The 22,939-nt window shown below is 32.2% G+C and overlaps 3 protein-coding genes across 3 annotated transcripts; 2 read left to right on the top strand and 1 right to left on the bottom strand.

The window, feature by feature from the left end:
• Positions 1–438: 438 nt before the first annotated feature.
• LOC117910841 (metalloendoproteinase 5-MMP) lies at positions 439–2,592 on the bottom strand. The gene has a single exon (XM_034825021.1). The coding sequence runs from the start codon at positions 1,748–1,750 to the stop codon at positions 629–631; it is 1,122 nt and encodes a 373-aa protein (XP_034680912.1). The 5' UTR covers positions 1,751–2,592; the 3' UTR covers positions 439–628.
• A 12,451-nt stretch (positions 2,593–15,043) lies between these two features.
• On the top strand, positions 15,044–15,424 carry LOC117920141 (secreted RxLR effector protein 161-like). The gene has a single exon (XM_034837506.1). The coding sequence runs from the start codon at positions 15,044–15,046 to the stop codon at positions 15,422–15,424; it is 381 nt and encodes a 126-aa protein (XP_034693397.1).
• Positions 15,425–20,235: 4,811 nt separating this feature from the next.
• LOC117921783 lies at positions 20,236–20,776 on the top strand. Its single transcript, XM_034839746.1, has one exon. The coding sequence runs from the start codon at positions 20,325–20,327 to the stop codon at positions 20,553–20,555; it is 231 nt and encodes a 76-aa protein (XP_034695637.1). The 5' UTR covers positions 20,236–20,324; the 3' UTR covers positions 20,556–20,776.
• Positions 20,777–22,939: the final 2,163 nt, after the last annotated feature.

Consider the following 22,939-nt stretch of genomic DNA (forward strand, 5'->3'; position numbering starts at 1 on the left):
GGCCGCCAGAATTTTGGAAGCGTTAATGAGATTCGACTCCCTAAATGAATAGCCTCCAGTCCTTTTCTCTAGTTCGTTAAACAACTGTTTAACTTTAGCCACCCTCAATGATGGATGGAAACAACACTCACCCGCAGCCTCTGCCTCGAGGGCGGAGGGCCCAATCTTAAATTCTTTAAACAAGACAAAAGGAGGAGCCTTTAAGGCCCCAACCCCACAAAAGACAAGTTGGATATGGACCGCACTGGAGAAGTTTATTTCTATACGGAATTATGGCAAGTGATTCTTTTGCAAAGCACATCGGTCATCTTCTATTTGAAAAGACAATTTACAACCTGTGATGAAATACTGGGAAAAAAAAGACAGAAAAAGAAACTAAAACAAAAATCAGAGTCTGTGATCACATTTTCAGTTTTCCTAGTACTAAAAATTATAAACTGCATAAACCTGTACTTTATTTGCAGTAAGGAAAGCTGATAATCCTTCTGAAAAATCACTGAATAATAATATATATACTGTAATGTATCATGTATGAACACAAAATCAACTCTCATACATCACACGTGTATGCGTATACCACTCTATCTAAAAATAAAATAAAAATAAAAATAAAAATTAATTACAAAGCTCACAACATCAACAAACCAAATCCAACGGCCAAAAGGATCCCAAAACTCCACCGTGGAGCTGCAGTGTAGGCCCCGCTATTATTAGTGGTTTCGCTCTCCTGAGACGGCGACGTAGAGGAACCATTGTAATTGGGATTACTGCCATACAATTCCTGAATCCCCTCAATGTCATCACTAGCAAGCTCCACCTTCTTTGTCCGTGAGGTGATCGTTGGGTACATGATCGCTTCTTCTACCGACGAGTGCCCTAACCCAAGCAGATGCCCAATCTCGTGAACCGCCACGGATTCCAGGTCGATCGCCGAAGATATAGACGATGTTGTGACGTCGCCTGTAGCTACCCAATTCTCCTCTCCGTCCAAGTGGAACCGTCCGTTCGTAGGAGAGAAGGCGTGTGCTAGGGTTCCCAACACTCCGTCGAAAGGCTCTCCGTCGCCGTGGTCTCCGGTGTAGAATGCAATCCTGAGATCGGCGGAGTAATACGAATCAGTTTCCGTGAAAGTCAAGGGCGTTACTGCCGCCCACCGCTCAAATGCGCTTGTGAACACGGCCTTGACGGTGTCCGACAACTGATTGTCTGGCAGAAACCCGTACGTCAGATCACGCTTTGACTCCGGCCAGACAGGCTTGCCATCGAAGAAGCTGTAGTGACCGACGGTGTGGAAATGGCCGCTGGTCGACGGCGTGGATTTACCGGAATTCATGGAACTGGAGCCGTTTTCTATGTCAGCATTGCCGCATCTGGGACTCACAATCTGATTTAGGGTGGCTTCGTCGAGTTGTCCCGTGGTATTGAGATTGAAATTGAGTTGATAAGTCTTGAGAGCCTGTTCAAAAGCATCGTCGAAGTCATCAGTGTAGTTGGAATTGTGGATGTAGCCAAAGTAGTGGAAGTACTCTTTGAGCTTGGCTAAGCCGTCGGCTTTATCTCCAGCATGACACCCAGCGAACTTCTTGAATGCATCCCAGCCGCTCGTGGTGGCGTTGGGCGGTGACGACGGAGGCATAGATGGTGCATTTGGGAAGAAACGCGCAGAGACTGATGTCGTGAGAAGGGGAAGAAAAATTGCAGCACAGAGAACATGAAATCTCATGTTCGTTTGTTTGTGTGATGAAAGCATACAGAGAAAGAGGGGATGATTGGTTTGATAGAAAATTGGCTGAAAATTTCAAGGCCTGAGGGATGCGGACTTATCAAGGATTGGAGGTACTAGAAGGCCGGCTAGCGTCAGTGGCTGTTGATGTCTTGGTCAAATGATATCGTGTTGAAATTTCAGTTTGAATGTTTCCTCCGTTGGGTTTTACACGGGTGGGGAGGCATTATTTGTTAGACTATAGTTGATTTAATGTTCTGAGGCTGAGCAGAGAAGGGATTGGTGGAATAACGGTCAAAGTTGGGGGTTGAGCTGCTTTGGCTGCGCATCTCTCCCCCTCTCTCTTGCGACGGCCTTCAAGTTTATGACTTACGAAGGCCCTATGTTGCCTGTCCTAATCTTTCGGTACCATCAAGAAACTACACAACTATAAAAGTCCCCGCCACAATAGAAAAGAGGAATCGTAATCAAATTGAATTGTTTATGGATGAGTTTTATAATAAGAGTACAAGAAGTCAATTGGAAAGATCAATGAAAAAAATTCAGCATAACAAGTCAAAATTAATCCAATAGAATTTTCCATGATCATGGCTCCTTTCCTTTGAATGGTAGACCTGGTGCGGACTTGGGCCCATGAGGGAGCTCTGGGACTATGACACCATTGTGGTGCCCAGCAACCTCTTCGCTTCACGGGACAAAATTAGTGTTGTCCTCAAGGAATGGAAAAAGCAGAGAAGTTCCCATGATTCTTTGTGCATGGGGGGTTTTACCTGACACCGAATCACTTAGCTGTGGTAACGAAAGAGGTTAAACAGTTGAACCATCCTCTGGAATGTAGGGATGGTTTAGCCTGTTGTGAAACGGTGACCTGCTTTAAGATTCAACAGAATCCCAGATTTCCAGCTGTCTACTTTTATGCCCTAGGGCTCTACTCCATCTGTGTACATGGAGATTTTGCAAAGACGTACAAGAATTTGAATGATCTGATTTCATGTACGGACCGTTCCTTGTTCTACTGGTATTTTACTTTTTTTTGCCCTCTGCTCGACAGGTGTTCATTTCCTTTTAGGCCAGACCATACCAACAACCCAAAGAGCTACGTCATTTCATTTTAAAAGACTGAATAATTATAAGAATGACCAGGCTTTCCTGCTTGATGGTTAGCTGAGTATAACATCGTTATTAATTTATTACATTACGGGTCTCACATGATATAATCAACTTATTAGAAAGCACTTCCACCAATTTTAAATACATAATCCGATACTTGCTTTTCAAGACTTAAATTATCACACTGATTTGGCTTCTTTTAATTATTCAACTTAAATTAAAGCTATTATCTTTGACTCTCTTCAATGGAAGCTGACAGGTAGCTTCTGTACAATTCCGTTGACAGTTTGGCAAGTTGTAGGGCCGAAATTTGGGCAGTTTGTGGCCTTGTTTAGGTAACCGAATCAACTACCTCCTAACTTGGAAATATGTTGCCAAAGGAGAATTCTATTATATTGAACCGCTTCTTCTGCACCATGAATGTGTGAACATTGAATTTGGGATCTCAGTAGGTGAAGTGTCCACCTCTTTCCCCGCAATAATATTACGTGTAAAACTGTCTTAAACTTTTGTTTAGCTTTGGGTGGGAAACGAAGTCGTGAGAGATTAAAAAATAAATTTGGTCACATAGAGGGCTTTCTAACACATGTGGGCCTGTGGCTTTGTGATGCACTTCTTGTATGAAACATTCCCATAGAAAAAAAAAACAATTGACTTCCTTGTTGTATGAGGTGGTAGGTAGGTAAATGTTTAATCAAGTTGGACACAATGTGATAATAATTGAAAACGTAAATGTTTTTGTGGACCTTAAGTCCATTATCGATTATTTTATCTACCCCTAAGATATAATTGTCTCTTAAAACAATAAATAATTTATTCGTAATGATATTCAATTATTTTTTATCTCCATTTATATTAATTTGTACCAAAATTTTCTATCTTTTTCTTTTTATCTTAATTTTTTTTAATCTTAATTTCTTTTCCAGTCTTATCAATTTGGAAGTAGCTTTCAAAAAATGTTCTCAATTTCCTAGAAATGGGAAAGAGCAAAATGCCATTATTACACAAATGAACCCTCCTTTTGAGTCATTGTAAGTGGATGACTTTGTAGAGTAAGCCAAATTACATTCTGCAGATTCAACTAATGCGCTTCTTCTTCAAAATGAAGCTTCCTTTATATGGTCATAAGATTCTAGAAGATTCGTAGATGTCTAGACTTAACCACGATTAGGTAAGTCCCGGAGTTGTGTAAACTTATTTAGGTAATGTTTATGTACTATGTAAATATATTTACAAAACCTAAGCAAGTGTGGAAGGTTCTAGAATATCCTTCAGCACCATATGATATTTTATCATCCTTTGGGTTTTAGTAAATAGATGAGACTCTTAACACCAGGAATGTAAAGTGATGAAGCCTTCAAAACTTTCTTATACAATAAAAGTATTCATTCTTTTATACTCATTAACGGTCCTTTTTGACTCCTTTAATTAGCTTCCAAATAGTTTATTAAAAGTTTTTAACTATGATATCCCACATCGGATATGAAAGAAAATTATTAAGATTATATAGATAAATATAAACTCCTCTTAATTATGTAAACACATTTTAAAATTATGAAGATCCTTTTTGACACCTCAATATGAGAGTCTGTTTAACCTCGTGAAAGATATCTATCTATTTAACCTCATAATCTCATAAAACACAACAAAGGTATTATATTTATATAAGAGGTGTTTGTGATATATCGCATCAAATAGAAGAGAAAGTTATTGAAATTATGTAAATATGAATTTCATAAGATACAACTAAGATATCATATCTATATAAGAGGTGTTTGTGATATCCCACATCAGATAAAATAGAAAGTTATTGAAATTATATAAATATGAGCTCTTTTTAACCATGTAAACGCGTTTTAAAGTCATGAGGCTCTTTAGGCATAAAACGAATAATATTTAAATGATTGGATGCAAATTAATAAAATTATCTTAAAATGGCTAAATAGGTTATTTCGATTTTTAAGTCCAAAAATTTGATTTTATTTTCTCAATTTCTTTAATATTAAAATAAAATCCGATCACATGATAGAAAAATGATATGAATGGAAAACCACTCATAGAATATATTTAAATTATATAAATATATTTTAAAAAAATCATGAACCTAATAAATTTTTGGGCAAATCCATTAATTTGGAAAAACAAGTAAACAAATTTACCTATATTAAATGATACCTTCTCTCGAGGATTTTACACTAACCAACGCACATTTGTCTCATGTGCATGATTCAACAAGCAACTAAACTTGTTTGAAGTTGTAAACAAGTTAACCAAATATCTTAACAAGAAATTATATTTTCATACAAAATCCATAATTTCAATTATGACAAATCTCTCAAAAATATTACTACTAAAATAAACTACTAATGACAAAAATATGTTAGATTAAGCTAATCTCATAACTTAAGAAATGAATGGATTTCTCAAACCCTTTCAACATCGCTCCTTGCTAGAATTGGGTGTACTTGAAAATATATAAATAAAATGAGTTTACTCAAAAGCCAATAAGAAATAAAGGTTAAATACATTTAATTTTTAAAAATGAAATAGAAATACTTAGTAATATGAATCCATTCATATAAAATAAGTACACATTATATGTGCTCGTTTAGAACAGTCTCAAACCAAATTTCATAATCAAGATTATAAAAATGCTCATTATGATGGTACTTACCTAAATATATGGTAATGGAACTTATGGAAGTCATTAGCCTTAAATGTGTCATTGAAAGTGTCAAATAACTCATATCATCATTAATACATTCCCATACTAAATCAAACCATAGGCAATTATAAGGAGAGACCTTCACCATGAACAAGATACATTGATCGATACTAGTCAACATCTCATTTGTTTGTCTCGCTTTTCCATCAACTAATTTGATTGTCGGAAAGGAGTTGATTTAAGCGACCCCAACCTAACCTTTGTTCTCTTTGTTTCTATGTTGCATTAGTTGATAGGTGACACTTGGATCCAAACTATGAGGAGGTGGATGAAATAAGTATCAATTTAATATTTTTCGGATTTATAAATTGGGGAATGATCGATCGAGCTCCTATGGGGGATATTTAAGTATGATAGGCAGAATGATAAACTTCAACTACATAAGCCTAATCTTATCACAACACCATTCCGACAATAAAATCAACAATATCAACAAAGGGACATTCAAACGTAATATGAAAAAATTATTTTAAATATATAAAGCAAAAAATCACGGAGAAATTTTCTTTTATTATTAACAAGGGGAATAGGATTGCCTCGCTATGCTTCTATGGGATGCAATTATATATGAACACGTTGAGTAGGAAAAACCATCAACTTATTCCACCAATACAAGGGAGAAATACGAGGATTTTGCCGAAGAGAAAACTCCAGTGAATTGAGAAATCAACCAGCCAGCTCCATGGCAAAGAAGAAAGCAAAAAGCGCTCCTTCACCAATTTTGATCTCATAGTAACAGCACGCACAACTTGCCTTCATATTCCCACAAATGGGCATGAGCTCAAGCCAAAAGAATGACCCACAAGCGGGCTTAAGAACCTTTAACCCCGTAGGCTAGATTAGAAGGCCTAGCCCAACAATGATGATGAAATAAACATACTCATAAATTATGGTGCAAAACAAAAAAGGATATACCTCTTCAAATTTTATGCTCTCCTTCTTTAGATGAGGAAAATTATTAAGAAAGGGAGGAAATAGAAATGAATCTAAATTTTCTTTTTGATTTATCAAGATATATATAGGAATATCAAATATAATGATAATCATTTAAAATTTTAAGACTTCGATTTTGGAACATTTGACGAAATGTGAGAAAAAAAAAAATGGAGAGAAAAAGTATAAAATAAGAAAATATAATAAAAAATTAATATATATATATACATATATAAATTTAATATTAATAAATTTTTCTATATGTTATTTTAAACTTATTTCACTTCTTTTTAACTCTTCTCTATCTAAAGTTAAATAATTTATATTCATATTTTTTTATAGTAAAACAAAAATAAAAAATGTTTTTCATATTTTATCTTTACTTAGTACATTCCTTGGAATCGGGTACCACATAAATATTTTCAATTTTGTTATTATTTATATACAAGAGAAAAGAATAAAAATAAATTTGAAGAAGCATGTAAGAAAATTTTATTAAGTTTAAAACAATTTTTTTTTTTTTTTTTACTTTTCTTTCATTTTCTTTTTCTTCTTTACTTTTTTTTTTCTTTGTAATTTATCCTTATTTTAGGTTCTTCGAGAGTTTGAGAAAAAAATATAAGAAAAATAAAATAGAGAAAATAAATAAATAAATAAATAAATTTAAAGTTAATAAATTACTTATATATTCTAATTGAAACTTATTTCACTTATTTTTTATTTTCTATATAAAGATTGAATAATTTCAAAATATATACATTTTTAAATAATTTTAATTATATTTTATTTTCTTTCATTTTTTCTATTATAAATTAAATATAAAAAAATATTTTAAAATATTTTTTTAAGTAAAGTAAAGAACTATTATTATTATTATTATTATTATTATTATTATTATTATTATTATTATTATGGCTTAGTTCAATAATGATATTTTGGTAGTTATGTAATTTGTTGATTGTTTTACAAATGTCATACCAACTCCATACACGGTATTGGAAATGACAATCACTAAAGGAAATGAAGCAAAAGACAAATGTGCCTACCTACTAATCGTAACGCTAGCTTCACAAAGTTGTGTTCAATCACCCTTCAATTAGTAAAATAAAGTCATTGTATTTCCAGACTTTACATATTTTTTGTCAAACATTGTTCAGGCTGCCCAGCAAATCACTGACGACTCATTGAAGGAGACATGTAAATGGAAAAATATATTCCCTCCTCTCTCATTTGTCAAACTTTATGGCCTGGCCTTCTTCTAGATGGTTACATAATCTGATTTCATCTACTAGAAGCCTAAAAAGGAAATGGAAAAGGAAAATTTTTCAACATTTGAAATCTTACCAATGTTTAAGAATTTACTAATATTCAAAAGAATAGGCATGTTTGTGTTTGTATTAATACAATGAATCCATTAATTTTATGTTTATGTTTATGATTAGTATATTTAATAATCCATACTATATAAAATAGCGAAATGTTTGTCGATTTTTTTCTTATGATGCCCTTACCATCTCACTTATATATGCTTGTGTCCTATCATTAAACTATATCATTTTTTTCAGCAATAGTGATGTTTGTTCCTTCTTTCAATTCCTTTTCCACATCCCAATCCCACCTATCTTCCAATCTTGATATATTCTTCTCATGAAAATAGGTGTTATTAAAGTATTGTTGATTCTCTATAAAAATCACATTCATAGTGACATAATGCTTCTTTATAGGAGAGTGATGACACTTGTAACCTTTCTTTGTGGGGGAGTACCCTAAGAACGCAATCTTCACAGCTCTAGGATCCAACTTTCCATGTAATTGGTCATGGATATGGACATATGATACACATCCGAAGACCTTTGGTGATAATGTGTCTACTCCTTGAAAGTTAGGAAATAGTATCATGAGTTTCTTCATAGGTGCTTGGTTTTCTAGGACTTATGTCAGCATTGTATTGATAAGATATGCAATTGTTAGTATAACATCACTTTAGTATCATTTTGACATTTTCATTTGAAATAAAAGATGATGAGAATCAACAAGCATTCAAGGATCCATTGCATGTTCCAGTTGGGCCTATTACTAAAGCAAGATCCAAGAAGATCAAAGAAGCAGCACTTAATGGGCTAATTCAAGAAATTTGGGTTGATTCTAACGCAGGACATTCCAAGTTTGGCCCAAAAGGAATATGAAGGTGTAATAAATTTAATCCAAGCTATTGAGGGCTAATCTGTCTTGATTGGGCGTGATTTATGGTGTGGATTAATGAATGATTGACTTTCCAACTTCATATCAGTTAATATACATTTTTCATATTCTAGAGCTTCAGGCCAAATCTACCTTAATTTTAGGTTTTTATTATTTAGAACGTTTTTTAGCTATTTTCCTATTTTGGATCTGCTAATTTCAGACCAAATCAACTTTTATTTAGGGTTTTAATATTTCGTAAGTTTTTTTTTCATGACATATAAATAGCATGCACTCATTGTAATAAGGGATTGTTTTGATTGAATAAAAAATCAGAAAAGGTAAGGTTTTGCTCTTCTTTTGGTTCTTCAAGAACTGTGAACTTATCAGGGATTCTTCCTTGTGGCGTTCAAACTTTATACCTTCGGTTCGTGATTCCATTGTAATCATTGGGTCAAGGTCTGTTACTAATACTTTTGGTTTGCGTTTCACTTATAAACGTTGGGTCAGGGTTCTATCAAAAATCTGTATTTTAGCTTTCTTGAGCAATTATTCCAATACTGTTCGTTGGGTCTCAAAGCGTGTCGATTAAGGTTCACATCAAAAGAGCATGAGCTTCCTCTAGAAAAATGCCTATTTTTTCTTTCAACCACTTCATTCTGTTGTGGGGTATTAACACATATTAAATCATGTAGAATGTCTTCATTCCTCAAGTAATTTATCAATTCCTAATTGAAATATTCTTTTCCATTATTAGATCTCGGTGTTTGAATTTTTGCTCCAAACTAAGTGTTAACAATTTTTAGCCCAAAAAAAAATTAAGGGCACTTCAACCTTGGACTTCATGAGATAAACCCAAGTGGTCTTAGTTAGTACAATTGTCTATGAAAGTAACAAATCAATAAACACTAGAAATATTGATAACATGGGATGGACTCCAAATATCTTAATGAATTAAACTAAATATGTTATATGTTACACATTCACACAACTCTAAAGTGGTCCAACACCTTGAGCAAGTCCTCCACTAGATCATCTCACTTCCTTACAGTTTAGGAACATATTCCACAAACCACTGATAATGGTGGCAAATGGAAAACAACGTGGTTTGATGGGAAGTCACAACTTTATATATCAGTTTTGGTCCCGAACTTGTCTCTCTATTGTTTTCTTCGATAATACACCATCTCAAAAGAGAGATTAGAGCTTGGAAAATCAAAGATCTGCAACAACTAGTCAGTACAAAATTCAGAAACAATGGCTAGAGGTAAGTAGCTGATCCTAAATCTTTTCAAATTTGATTCATATGGCAAAAGCTTCATATACTTTGGATTAAAAGTATTCAATGTATTTTTACATTTGGTATCAGAGCCACGAATCTAACCTCTATTTTGGTATTGATTTTTTTATGAGATACTTTGTTACATTTTCCGATCTCTTAAATCACTACATAAATTGAAATACCTTGCTTACTACCGGGAACATAAAAATAAAAAATAAAAAAAAAACCCACCTGCCAAATGTGTTTTCTTCATTGACCAGAAAGTAAGAGATAACAGCATATTCCACCATAATGCTCAAAAGTCTAATTCGTAACAAAGCCACTCAAATTCAACCCAACAAAACAACTTTTTCCGTTGACCCAATAATGGGATTTCATGAAACTTGTTGGTGCGCTCAAGCACATCAGACTTGGCATTGGAACACCAAGAACGATACCAACGAAGCAGCTTCTCCCAGGCAATTCTTACCACTTTCTGGCGGTCTTTGGTTGGTTCTAAAGTCTCTTGAGGGTTGGTAGCCAGCGCCAGAAACTTGGGAATTAATCTCGGATGAGGAATGTTGGGAATTGAAAACCTATTCCAGGAAACGCCGCGCTTCCATCGGTGCTCTCCACACTAGCTGTGACATCGGTCGACGTCAAGGAATACCCCAATTCCTATGTCTTCATCATCGACATGTCGGGGCTAAAGTCCGGTGACATCAAGGTGCAAGTGGGGGACAACAATGTGCTGGTGATCAGCACAGAAAAGAAGTGTCGCGCTTAGTTTCAATGTGGTATTGCCTAGTGATGCAGGCGGTCGGAGGGCACCACATGTGGCAAGGGCTCTTCCTAGCTGTGTGATGCAGGCGGTCCAAGGCTTAGACTACTGTCGGTGCTACCGATAAAGAAGCAGTCCATGCGGGTGGCAGAAAAATAGGATCATGGGTTCGACGTAGGTGATATTAAGATGTTGAACCTAGAGAGAGATTGGGTTTCCAGTGAAGCCCACTAAAGCCTTGGGCCATAAGATAAATGAAAAATTGGACCATGGATAAATGTGAAAGTTGGGCCAATTTAGGCCCTTATGGCTTGGTTGGAAATATTTTTGTTGGGCTTGGAACTGGATTGTGTTTTTATTTTGGCATGGGCACCCAATCACAATCTGAAATCTCTTTTACTTAAAATAAAAAATAAAAAATTAAATTAATTAAATTATTATGTGATTTTTATACATGCAAATTAAATTATTTTATGCTAATTTGTATATTGCATGTGTAAATTTGTAGCTTTAATTGCATGCAATTGTTGCCTAAATTTGTGTTAGATAACTTAAAGTTATAACATATAGTTTTAATGTCTAGTGAATCATATAATTTTAAATAATTAAAGAATAGCCACAACATCCTTAATTAAGTAGATAAGGATCACATAATGGACATTAACTGTAATTAATTATATAAATATAATGATTTTACCCCATAAGGATTTCATTATGTTTATATAATTAATTAGGATAAAATGTTAAAATCAATTTTTCCTAATTTACCCACAGAAGTTAGGAAGAATTAATTTAATGGTTTATCACAAAACTTATAGATAAAATATATCAAACTATATTCATAATAAATTTTATAAATTCAGTAAAATAGTTTGATAAGATCTATCATAAAGATAATGAATTTGATGGAATTAAAGATTTAGCCCACAAGCAATTTTTAATAAAATTAGATTCATTTTTAAGTATGTTTTACATTGGTAAAATATGAATTTATTTAAAGCCTCAAATATTAATAAGCTTGTAATCTTTTTGTGCAGTTTTACCTAGCATATCTGATATTTGTTGTGAGGCTCCCGAACTCAGGGGAGATAACTTTAAATTATGGAAGGAAATAGTTCTTTTTCAATTAGGATGCATGGAGATAAACTATGCCATAAGGAAATATGAACCACATAAGATCATTGATACCAACATACTTGATGAAATTCTATTGTACGAACGTTGAGAGAAATCTAATCGCCTTAGCGTGATGTATATTAAGACAAAAAAAATAGTGTTGGTATACATGGCTCAATCGAGCAGCACGAGAATGTCCGCGAATTGCTAAAGGCTATTGACAAGCAATTCATCGCTTCAGATAAAGCCTTGGCAAGAACCCTAATTAAGAAGTTCACATCCCTGAAGCTCACCGGTATAAAAGGTGTACATGAACACATCATGGAAATGAGGGACATAGTGGCTCAATTGAAGAAACTTGAGGTAGAAATGTCTAAATCATTCTTGGTGCACTTAATCCTTAACACTCTTCTGCCTCAGTATGGACCTTTCAAAATATCTTACAACACTCATAAGGATAAGTGGTCTATCAATGAATTGATGACCATGTGTGTTCAAGAAAAATGAAGGTTAATGATGGAGCAAGGAAAAAGTGTCATGTTGGTGACATAAAAGAAATGAAAGAAATGAAAATCTTAAGCCAGTCAAAAAGGGAAGCAACAAATTTCTCCCAAATCTGACATTAAGAAAGACGAAAAGTGTTTCTTCTATAAAAAGAAATAACACGTGAAAAAGAAATGTCTGAAATTCCATAAATGGCTTGAGAAGAAAGGTAATCCTACCTCATTTGTTTGTTATGAATCTAATATGGTTAACGTAAATACCAACACATGGTAGATTGATTATGAATCTACAATCCACATTTCAAATTCCTTGCAGGGTATGCAAAACCTAAGGAAACCAATGAGTAGTAAGCAATTCATCTTATTCGGAAACAAGATGGGCTCGTATGTAAAGGCAATAGGGACATGTTATTTAACTTTAAATTGTGGTTTTGTTTTGGAATTTCAAATGGCCTTTTATGTACCAAGTTTCTCACGAAACTTGATTTCAGTTTCTAAACTTGTATTGTTTAGATATTCCTTTCATTTTTCAGAAACATCTTTCAATTTGACTTATAAATCTGATTGTGTTGAGAATGGTATTTTGTCTTATGGTCTTTATCGCATATTCTTACAAAATGATACCACTTATAATTCATTACATGTCCAAACTGACATTAAAAGATGTGTTGTAAATGATGATTCCTCTACATTATGGCACCGAAAATTAGGTCATATCTCCATAGATAGAATCAAAAGGTTGGTAAATGATAAGGTACTTAGTACTCTAGATTTTACTGACTTTGAGACTTGTGTGAACTGCATTAAGGGTAAGCAGACCAACAAGTCAAAGAGAGGTGCTATTAAGAGTTCCATCATATTAGAGATCATACATACTGATATTAGTAGTCTAGACATGGACTCTCATGGTCAGAAATATTTCATCTCTTTCATAGATGATTTCTCATGATACATGTATCTCTACATAGTTCACAACAAAAATGAAGCATTAGATGCCTTCAAGGTTTTCAAGGCAGAAGTAGAGAAACAATGTCGTAAACAAATTAATATCATGAGATCAAATAGAGGTGGAGAAAATTATGGTAGATACTTGGAAGATGGACAAGCACCTGAGCCATTTGCAAAGTTTCTTCAAGAGCATGTGATTATTTCCCAATACACTATGCTTGATTTTCTAAACCAAAATGGTGTAGTAGAAAGAAGAAACCGAACTTTATTGGACATGGTGAGAAGTATGCTGAGCAGCTCAAAACTTCCTAGACTCTTGTAGATTGAAACACTTAAGACGGTAGTGTATATATTAAACCAAGTTCCAACCAAGATTGTCCCGAAGTCACCATTTGAGTTATGAAAATGTTGGAAATCGAGTTTGCGACATATGTACGTTTGGGGATGCTCGTTTGAAGTGAGAATTTATAATCCACAAGAGAATAAACTGGACCCAAGGACTATAAGTGGGTATTTCATTGGATATGCTAAAAAATCTAAGGGGTACAGATTTTATTGTCCATCTCACAACACTAGGATTATGGAATCAAGAAATGCTAAATTTCTTGAATATGACTTGGTCAGTGAGAGCAATCAATTCAGAAACATAGATTTTGATATTGATCATATAGAGTCTCAACTTTCCACTTCAAATGATAGATTGTTTGTTGTTCATAACACCCCTCAAGTTCAAACGGGTGCAGAACAAATAATTGTTGAAGTCCAACTAGTCATTGAAGTTCCACAAGCTGTTGGCAACATTTCAGTAGATCAAGTTGATCAGGAGTTGTCTGACACTTCTAAACAACAAGTTGAACCTCATACTTCCCTAGAAGATAATGGTGCAACCTTAAGAAGGTCTACTCAAACTAAGAGATTAGCAATTCTTAGTGATTATGTAGTGTATCTATAAGAATCTAACTATAATATAGGAGTCGAAAATGATCCCGAATTTTTTTCACAAGCCATGAGTTGCAAAAAATCATAATTGTCGTACAAAGCCATGAAAAATGAGATGAGTTCCATGAGGTGCAACGATGTTTGGGACCTTATTGAGTTGCCTAATGGTGCAAAAGTCATTGGTTGTAAATGAGTTTTTAAGATAAAGAAAGACTCATTAGGCAACATTGAGAGATACAAGGCCAGACTTGTTGCAAAGGGGTTCACTCAGAAAGAAGGAATCGATTACACGGAAACTTTTTCTCCTATATCTAAGAAAGATTCCTTATGCATTATATTGGCATTAATAGCCTGCTTTGATTTGGAATTGCAACAAATGGTATGAAAACTGCATTTCTTAATGGAAAACTAGAGGAAGAGGTTTACATTAAACAACCTGAAGGATTCCCCTCTAGTGATGGTGAGCAATTGGTTTGCAAGCTTAAGAAATCCATATATGGTTTAAAACAAGCATCTCGCCAATGGTATTTAAAATTCCATAACATAATTTCTTCATTTGGTTTTGTAGAAAATGTTATAGATCAATGCATATACCTTAAGGTTAGTGGGAGTAAAGTTTGCTTTCTTGTTTTATACATGGATGACATCTTACTTGCAACCAATGATAAGGGTTTACTTCATGAGGTGAAACAATTCCTCTCTAAAAATTTTGACATGAAGGATATGGGTGAGGCATCTTATGTCATTGGCATTAAGATTCATAGAGACAGATTTCAAGGTATCTTAGGTCTATCTCAAGAAACCTATATCAAGAGAGATTCAGATGAAGGATTGTTCACATAGTGTTTTCCCTATAGCGAAGGGTGATCGATTCAATCTGAACCAATGCTCGAAAAACGATCTTAAGAAGGAACAGATGAAGAACATTCTATATGCTTCTGCAGTTGGAAGTCTAATGTATGCTCAGGTCTGCACAAGGCCTGACATTGCATTTGCTGTTAAAATGTTAAGACGATATCAGAGTAACCCAGGTTTGGACCATTGGAGAGCTGCAAAGAAAGTGATGAGATATCTTCAAGGAACCAAAGATTATAAGTTTATGTACAGACGGACAAGCAATTTAGAGGTTGTTGGCTACTCAAATTCAGACTTTGCTGGCTGTGTTGATTCGCGTAAAGCAACATCTGGATGCATTTCTATATAGGCCGGTGGAGCTATATCTTGGAGGAGCGTTAAGCAGACTTTGACTACTACTTTTACTATGAAAGTTGAGTTCATATCTTGTTTTGAGGCTACTTTGCATGGTGTATAGCTTAAAAGTTTCATTTCTGGGCTTAGAATTATGGATTCAATATCTAAGCCATTGAGTATATATTGCGACAATTCAGTTGTTGTCTTTATGGCAAAGAACAATAAAAGTGGAAGCCGAAGCAAGCACATCGACATTAAGTATCTAGTCATAAGAGAACGTGTTAAAAAAAGAAAATGGTTATTGAGCACATTAGCACTGAATTGATGATCGCTTATCCTTTGACTAAGGGTATGCCACCGTTGAAATTCAAGGATCATATAGTGAACATGTAACTTAGTTCCTTTATGTAGTTTCTATTGTATAAACTCTTATTATGATGTTTTCTCATATTGATGTGCACCTTTATTTAATTTTGAGAAAATTTAACTTTATTGGACCAAGAATGTACATAGGGTTTATTATCTCCATAACATTATACTTCGATTGAACCGTTGCCCACCATCGGGGCAAACTTGTCCTTTGATAGATAGTTTGCACCAATATATCTATATTGTATATATTAAAAGTTATCATATAAACAAAATATTAAAACAATACTTAAAAATAAATTAATTATAATTAAATGAAAAAAGTTCATTTAATTGATTAACAAAAATATAAAAATTATCATGATAATTGTCTTTATAGTGTTTTTAATATCATTAATATATTAATTAAATATTAAAAAATTATACATTTATCATCATTTATTTTATATCATTTAATACAATTGAATTAAATGTATCATAATTTTAATATTAAATATATTTAAAAATTAAACATATTATAATCAAATATCACAATATTATTATCGAATAATATTTGATGTAATATAATAATTAATGTACACTTATAAAATATCAATTTCTTCAACAAAACAACTTTAAAATATCTAATTTAATTTCATATTTAAGAGTTTTTTCTTACATTTTTATAAGTTGTGATCAATTTTAAGTCCACCAATATTTTGTGTTAAAATATCCACAAATATATTTCTAATATATTTTGTATATCCGTAAAATCAAAATACTGATATATTCACGATTACTGATATTTTCATCCTTGCTTTCAACATATAATTTTAGTATTAAATTCTCAACACTTAAATCCAAACTTTTTTGGCATTGGAGGAATTCTCATACCTGCTTCTTAAAATATTTAGAAATTAAAATTATATACAAACAAATAAAAATATTTATCCAAAATTTTCAAAATATATAAGTATATATGCCATATGGAAATCTCAACTTTCTATGTGAATAATGATCAATTATTATATCATATAAAAGGATTCTTGTGTATTAACAACTAGAATATAAAATATTTTAAAATATCATCTCTAACACAAGAATATTAAGTATAAATACCATAAAGGTTACTATGCCTTTATGCAACCCAAAATTTCACTTCTATATCCAGATATTTCTACCAATGACTTTGCTTAGCTTCGAACTATAAGAGTTCAAAAAATTATCAATTACTTACCTATTTTGTATAACTTGATATATAAAATATTAATCTTTCAATAATGTGTAAATATTATATATGTTTGTTATCATAGTTTCAAGCCATGAAATATTTTTCTTATAACTTTTTATTATATGAATTTTATAAAGTTATACAAAAAATTGTTGGTTAACAATTTTGTTCTCAATCATTTTTTGCTATAAGAAAATGCATATTAATGACTTTGACATATCCTTTACTAGTATAAAGAACATTAATTTTCTCATTGTCATAATTTCGAGTTATGAATAATAATAATTATATAGACTCTAACTATATGAAAATTATTTATTAATTTACTAACTTTTTTTGCATAGCTTTGACTATCGATTAAAATTTGAATAATGTTATAATAATATAAAGTGATTGACAATTATGTTGTGATACAACTTCTTATTATAAAACATAATTAGAAATTGTCTCTATAGTTTCTGGCTACAGAGTTGCTAATTGATAATTTTGTTTTGTCTAACTTTTAGTTATGCATAAGAATTAGATATGTTATACATAGCTTCTTGTTATGTAGTAACTATCAATAGATATTATCTCCATAACTTCTAATTATATAACAAATTAGAAATTGTCTCTATAACTTCTGGCTACAAAGTTGTTAATTGACAATTTTGTTTTACATAGCTTCTAGTTATATAAAAAAAAATAGAAAGGATTAAATACATTTTATCCTCTTAATCTTTAACATATTTTATACTTTGCTCATCAAATTTGTTAAAGAGCAATACTTAACCCTACAATTACAGAACTTTCATAAAATTATAAAAGGATTTCTTTTTCTTTTTTTTCACACTTTGATTCAAACGATGGATTGAACTTGGGGTAAAATCAACATTAAATTGGTAGCCTTAAAGTGGGATTTTTCAAATGTCTTCAAAATATGACAACTAGAAGTTTTGATTTTTAATTTTATAAAGATGTTTGTATATTTATTCATGATTTTTGGATGCAACTTTGAAATATGACAACTTTAAACTTAGATAACAAGTATTTTTCTTTACATTTCAGGTCTTATTTTTTTTTATTTAACATGTTATTCATTGACTTTTTAATAAATTTAAGGGGTAAAATGTTGTTCTTTGACAAATTTAAGGGGTAAAGTGTTGAGCTTTGAATATGAGGGGGCAAACTATAAAACACACCAAAGGTTGAGGGATAAAGTGTATTTAACCCAACTAGAAATTGTGTGTAAACCTTCTACCCATTAAATAATTATCAATAGGGATTGTTTTCGCAACTTTTATTTCTGAAAAAAAAATTCTATATAGTTTTTTGCCATTAAAAAAATTAAAATATCAATGATTACACATATTTTCATTATTATTATTATTGTTATTATGATCATCATCACCATCATCATTATTATTATTTTAAAAAATAATTTCACTTTTCTTAACCAAACATATTTTCAAGAAAGGAAAAACAAAAAATAAAAACTGAAATGAAAATAGAAAAGTAAAACTAAAAAAATATTTTTCTAACCAAACACGACCTAATTATTAAAATTAATTTTTGAAGTATTAAAGTATTGATATTCTACATTTAAAAAATTACTATAATAATTTTAATTATATTTATTAATATAATAAAATATCATTGCAAAATATATTTTATATATGTAAATATTATTTATTGATTAATGTCATATTATGAATTATTAGTATATTATATTATTTTATACATTATTTTAATAAATTTAAATTATTTGTAAAATGTTTAAAGGAAATAACTCTCAAATTACTATTATTTTAATAATGAATATATATAGAAAACTCACAAATTTAATTTAAATTATTTTATTAAATATGATATAAAAAAACAATTTATAAAAATTTTATGCATTTAAAAAATAAAATCCAATTTTTATAATAACTTATTCATTTTTGAAGTTTTATTTCTTCTAGCCAACTCCACCTATACCATGCTGCAGCATGGTTTTAACATTTATATTAATGACTTAACTTTAACATTTTTATTATAAAAAATAAAATAAAATAAGTCATTCAATGACACCAATTTAAAGGATATGATATGAATTTAATTAATAATTAAAATTAATTTCTAAATATTAAATAATTTAATATCTAAGTTACAATAATAAACAATTTAATTAAAAATGATTAAATAAATATTTAAATGTTTATAAAAAATAAATACATAAAAGTGAAATATTTGAAAATAATTATACATGGATGCAACTTTACCCAAGCTAGGAAAGAGAGGGGTGGTGCAACTTCACCAACTCTAATGACAAAGGTAGGAAATAGTGGGGTGGGGGGAAGGGGAAATATAAGAATATATTTCAACCTAGGCATGGATGAAGCGACTTATCATGTAGTGTAATACTGAATGAGTGTTTTTCCCTTATCTTTGGTAAGGAGTTCGAATAATACTCATTAGAGATTATTCTTTCTCAATCCAACGGTTGAGGTTGATTTTCAATCATTCAATCCAACCATAAAGATGGGATGTAAGTAGAGAACAAAAATTGAGTACCATATTCAATTCAATGAGACATTCTTAACTATTCAACGAAACTTCATGGGCTTAATTGCTTACTTCAACTGATGGCCTTCCCAATAGCCTCCATTCCATTCCATTCCATTCCAAACCACTCTCTCAACTCTTAACCACTAAGGATCTAGGTGCCACGTATGATAAAATGTCAAATAAAATAATCCTTTTTATGATTTCCATTCCAAATTTCATATTCTCACTCTCCATAAAAACCTAATTTATAATAATGACAGCAAGATTGTCATCATTATTATTATTATCGTTTCAGATTATGCCCTGGAGACAGGTGGATGGAGCATGGGGACAAAAGGTACTGCAAGCTCATTTGGTTTGAAACCTTAGACTTGTGAAAATGCTTCATTAACAAACTAGTCTCGAAGATTCTAGATTTTACTTGTCCCACAAACCATTAACGGAAAATTTTCAATGTTGTCGAGTATTTTAAGTCTATGTTATACTTAGTCTTAGTTAATTTATGATAGTTGGGCGGTTGCGGCGGAAGGGGCAAACTTCCAAGACGCGTGATTCAGACGGCAGAGCAACAGCACCATTCCTCGACAACGGAAGCCCATATCCATTCTTATTTCTTAAAATTAGAAAATTAGCCCCGGACACGGCGTCACCAGAGCTACTTTTCTCCTTCTTACATATATAAAAAAAACACCCAACTCCACCTTCATTTCACAGATTCATCTAAGCTCCCTCTCTCTCTCTCTCTCTCTCTCTCAGAAGACATTCTCTTGACATCTTTGCAAAGTAATTCAAGAGCAGGTAAAAGATGGAGAGAAACGGCTCCTCATGGGCTGAACAATGGGACTACAACAACCCTGAGAAAGAGACGGGCGGTGGCGATGGTGGTAGGAAAGACAAATACTCCAAGAAATTAGGAGAGGGCTTTGCTAAGACCAAAGCTGCTGCTTCAACTGGAATGAAGAAAGTTAAGGGAGGGGCTTCTGTGGGGCTCCACTGGATCAAAGACAAGTATCACAAGACCACCAACAAGCAGTAAACCCCTTTTCCATGGAAGCCACAGCTCCTCTCATATGATCTCCCCATATTTGTATTCTATTATCCTACAATTTTTTCTTGATTTTATTACCGATTACCATTATTTTGGCGTTCGAACATTTCTGTGGATTTTGATGTATATTGTATTATGAGGCTTTCAAGTTCTTCGTGTAAATTCCTTTGTTTATAAGTAAAGTTCATTCATGGGTATATATAGAGTAATTTGAATTACCTTTACCTTTAATCATTCTTCCCCTTCATATTCTATTTTTCCAGTCAGATCAAGGGATTGTCTTTTCTTGTTTGCGTTTGGCAGAAATTAAAAGAGATTGATAAACGATATAGCTGTCATCTATAGTTGATTAAAAAGAATGGCATGCTGTTTTAGAAGGCTAGTACTCGATGGAAAAGTCATCTGGGCAAGCCAGCCATTTTTCTTCCAAAGGAAAACCAATTGATCATGAGTTATATGACATCCAAAATCGGATAGGGGGAAAAAATTTTTATGATATATAAGTATGAACTCCTCCTAATCCTGTAAATGCGTTTTAAAACCGTGAAGGCCTATTTAAGTCTAAAGTAGACAACATCTACACGGTTATGAGCGAATTATTATAAATGGTATCAGAGTCAAGTTCCACCTCGGTATGGGGGTTTATTTGGCCGGATGTTGTGTCTCATGGGGATATTTATGACATCCCACATCGGATAAGAGGGAAAGTTTCTAGTGTTATATAAGTATAAATTCCTCTTAACCCTATAAACGACTTTTAAAATCGTAAGGACCCCTTTGGGTTCAAAGCGGACGATATCTACATGATTTCTACATGATTGGAGCCGATCTCTGATCTTGGTGAACTTATAAAACGCATTTTTACATAAACAAAAAGGATGAAGCATGCCCACCATGGGTTGAGTTAGTCAATCACATTTTTTTGTCTCATGGAATATGTGGGCATTGAAATGGTCAACGAAGAATATGAATAGAAAATATAGTGAGTTGGTATTGCTGGTTTTTATTTCATCTTATTTTAATGGCTTATTTCAAAGACTGAGCAATTCATTAGAGCTTTGGTCATCTTCCTCGTTATTTTAACTTCATATCCAGCGCCATACTTGATCTTAGACTGTTTTATCATCAAATTATGTCGGGGGCGGCACCACTAAACTTGTTCAAAGAAGCTTTGCTACAAAACGGAATCCCCACCACTCCATTCTGTTTTAAAAATAGTTTTTGAAACTACTTGTTATATATTTTATAAAACAAAAAATATATTTAAAAGCTTAAGATATTAGTTGACATATCTTTTATATTTTTGAATATTTTTTTCAAATAATTTTAATTTATAAAATTTTATTTTCAATTATTTTTTTATATTTATCTTTTTATATATATATATATTTATCTAATTATTTTTTAATACGTTCTCAAAAAATATATTTAAATAACTAAAATATTTTTTTGATAAAATATTTTATTTTCTATTTTTAGGAATGCAAAACTATTTTTATTTATTGATTATCAAATATATCTTTTTTTATTTTTTTACTTTAAAGAACAGATAATTGTTTTGAAAATCAATCCCCAAACAAGCCTTCATTTTTTTTCACTCTTCCCATGTTGCCCAAGTGAATGCATTTTTCTGACCATTACTCTATAAATGCTTCCGACGCATGGCATGCGCGTGGGCTTCAATTCTACACAATGTCTGAATTATACAGGCCACGTCATCTGGGCATGACCCATGGGTGGAAACGTTTCCTTCTCAAAGAAAATAAGAATAAATGGCGAAATTAGATATTCTTCATATTTTTTTAATTATTTATTTTAAATTTATTTATATAAAAAAATTAGTTTCTTTTTTAAAGAATAAAGAAATAATTTCAAGGGAAATTCTCAAACTGCTTTGGCATCTTTCAGTGTTTCTAAAAGCTTACTAATTAAGGATATGGGAATTTAAAATAATAATAATAAGCAGGTTGACATCAAGCCAAAAAAGAAAATTCCCAACATGTCCCGCCGTCCAGGAATTGACCATATGGCTGTATTTTGAAGAAGCTGAAAAAGATGAAACTGGTGAAGATCAGGCTCTCAACATTACATCTAAGTCTAAGACGAGAGAAGGCATAGTATCTTTTGAAGTATAAATCTGCGCGATGTACATTGTTGCTAAGGAGTTGGGGGATGGTTTTTAACTTCCTTAACATAGCGACAAATTTATGGATTGCAGCCATGAAACTAATCATACTCGCAGCAACCGAGTTTGATGCAAATGTAGGAAATGTCGTTTGATAGTCAGACACCAATCAGAAAAATTCATCTCAATCGAACCTAATTAAATCGAGTCCATTTTATATTAACATTTTTCTAAACTGAATTTATGG

The sequence above is a fragment of the Vitis riparia genome, chromosome 1 (assembly GCF_004353265.1).
Source record: "Vitis riparia cultivar Riparia Gloire de Montpellier isolate 1030 chromosome 1, EGFV_Vit.rip_1.0, whole genome shotgun sequence".
Classification (NCBI taxonomy): domain Eukaryota; kingdom Viridiplantae; phylum Streptophyta; class Magnoliopsida; order Vitales; family Vitaceae; genus Vitis; species Vitis riparia.

What these genes read in the sequence shown, in the direction of transcription:
- LOC117920141 (XM_034837506.1), top strand. Translation starts at nt 15,044, where the DNA reads ATGAAGGATTGTTCACATAGTGTTTTCCCTATAGCGAAGGGTGATCGA.
- LOC117910841 (XM_034825021.1), bottom strand. Translation starts at nt 1,750, where the DNA reads ATGCTTTCATCACACAAACAAACGAACATGAGATTTCATGTTCTCTGT.
- LOC117921783 (XM_034839746.1), top strand. Translation starts at nt 20,325, where the DNA reads ATGGAGAGAAACGGCTCCTCATGGGCTGAACAATGGGACTACAACAAC.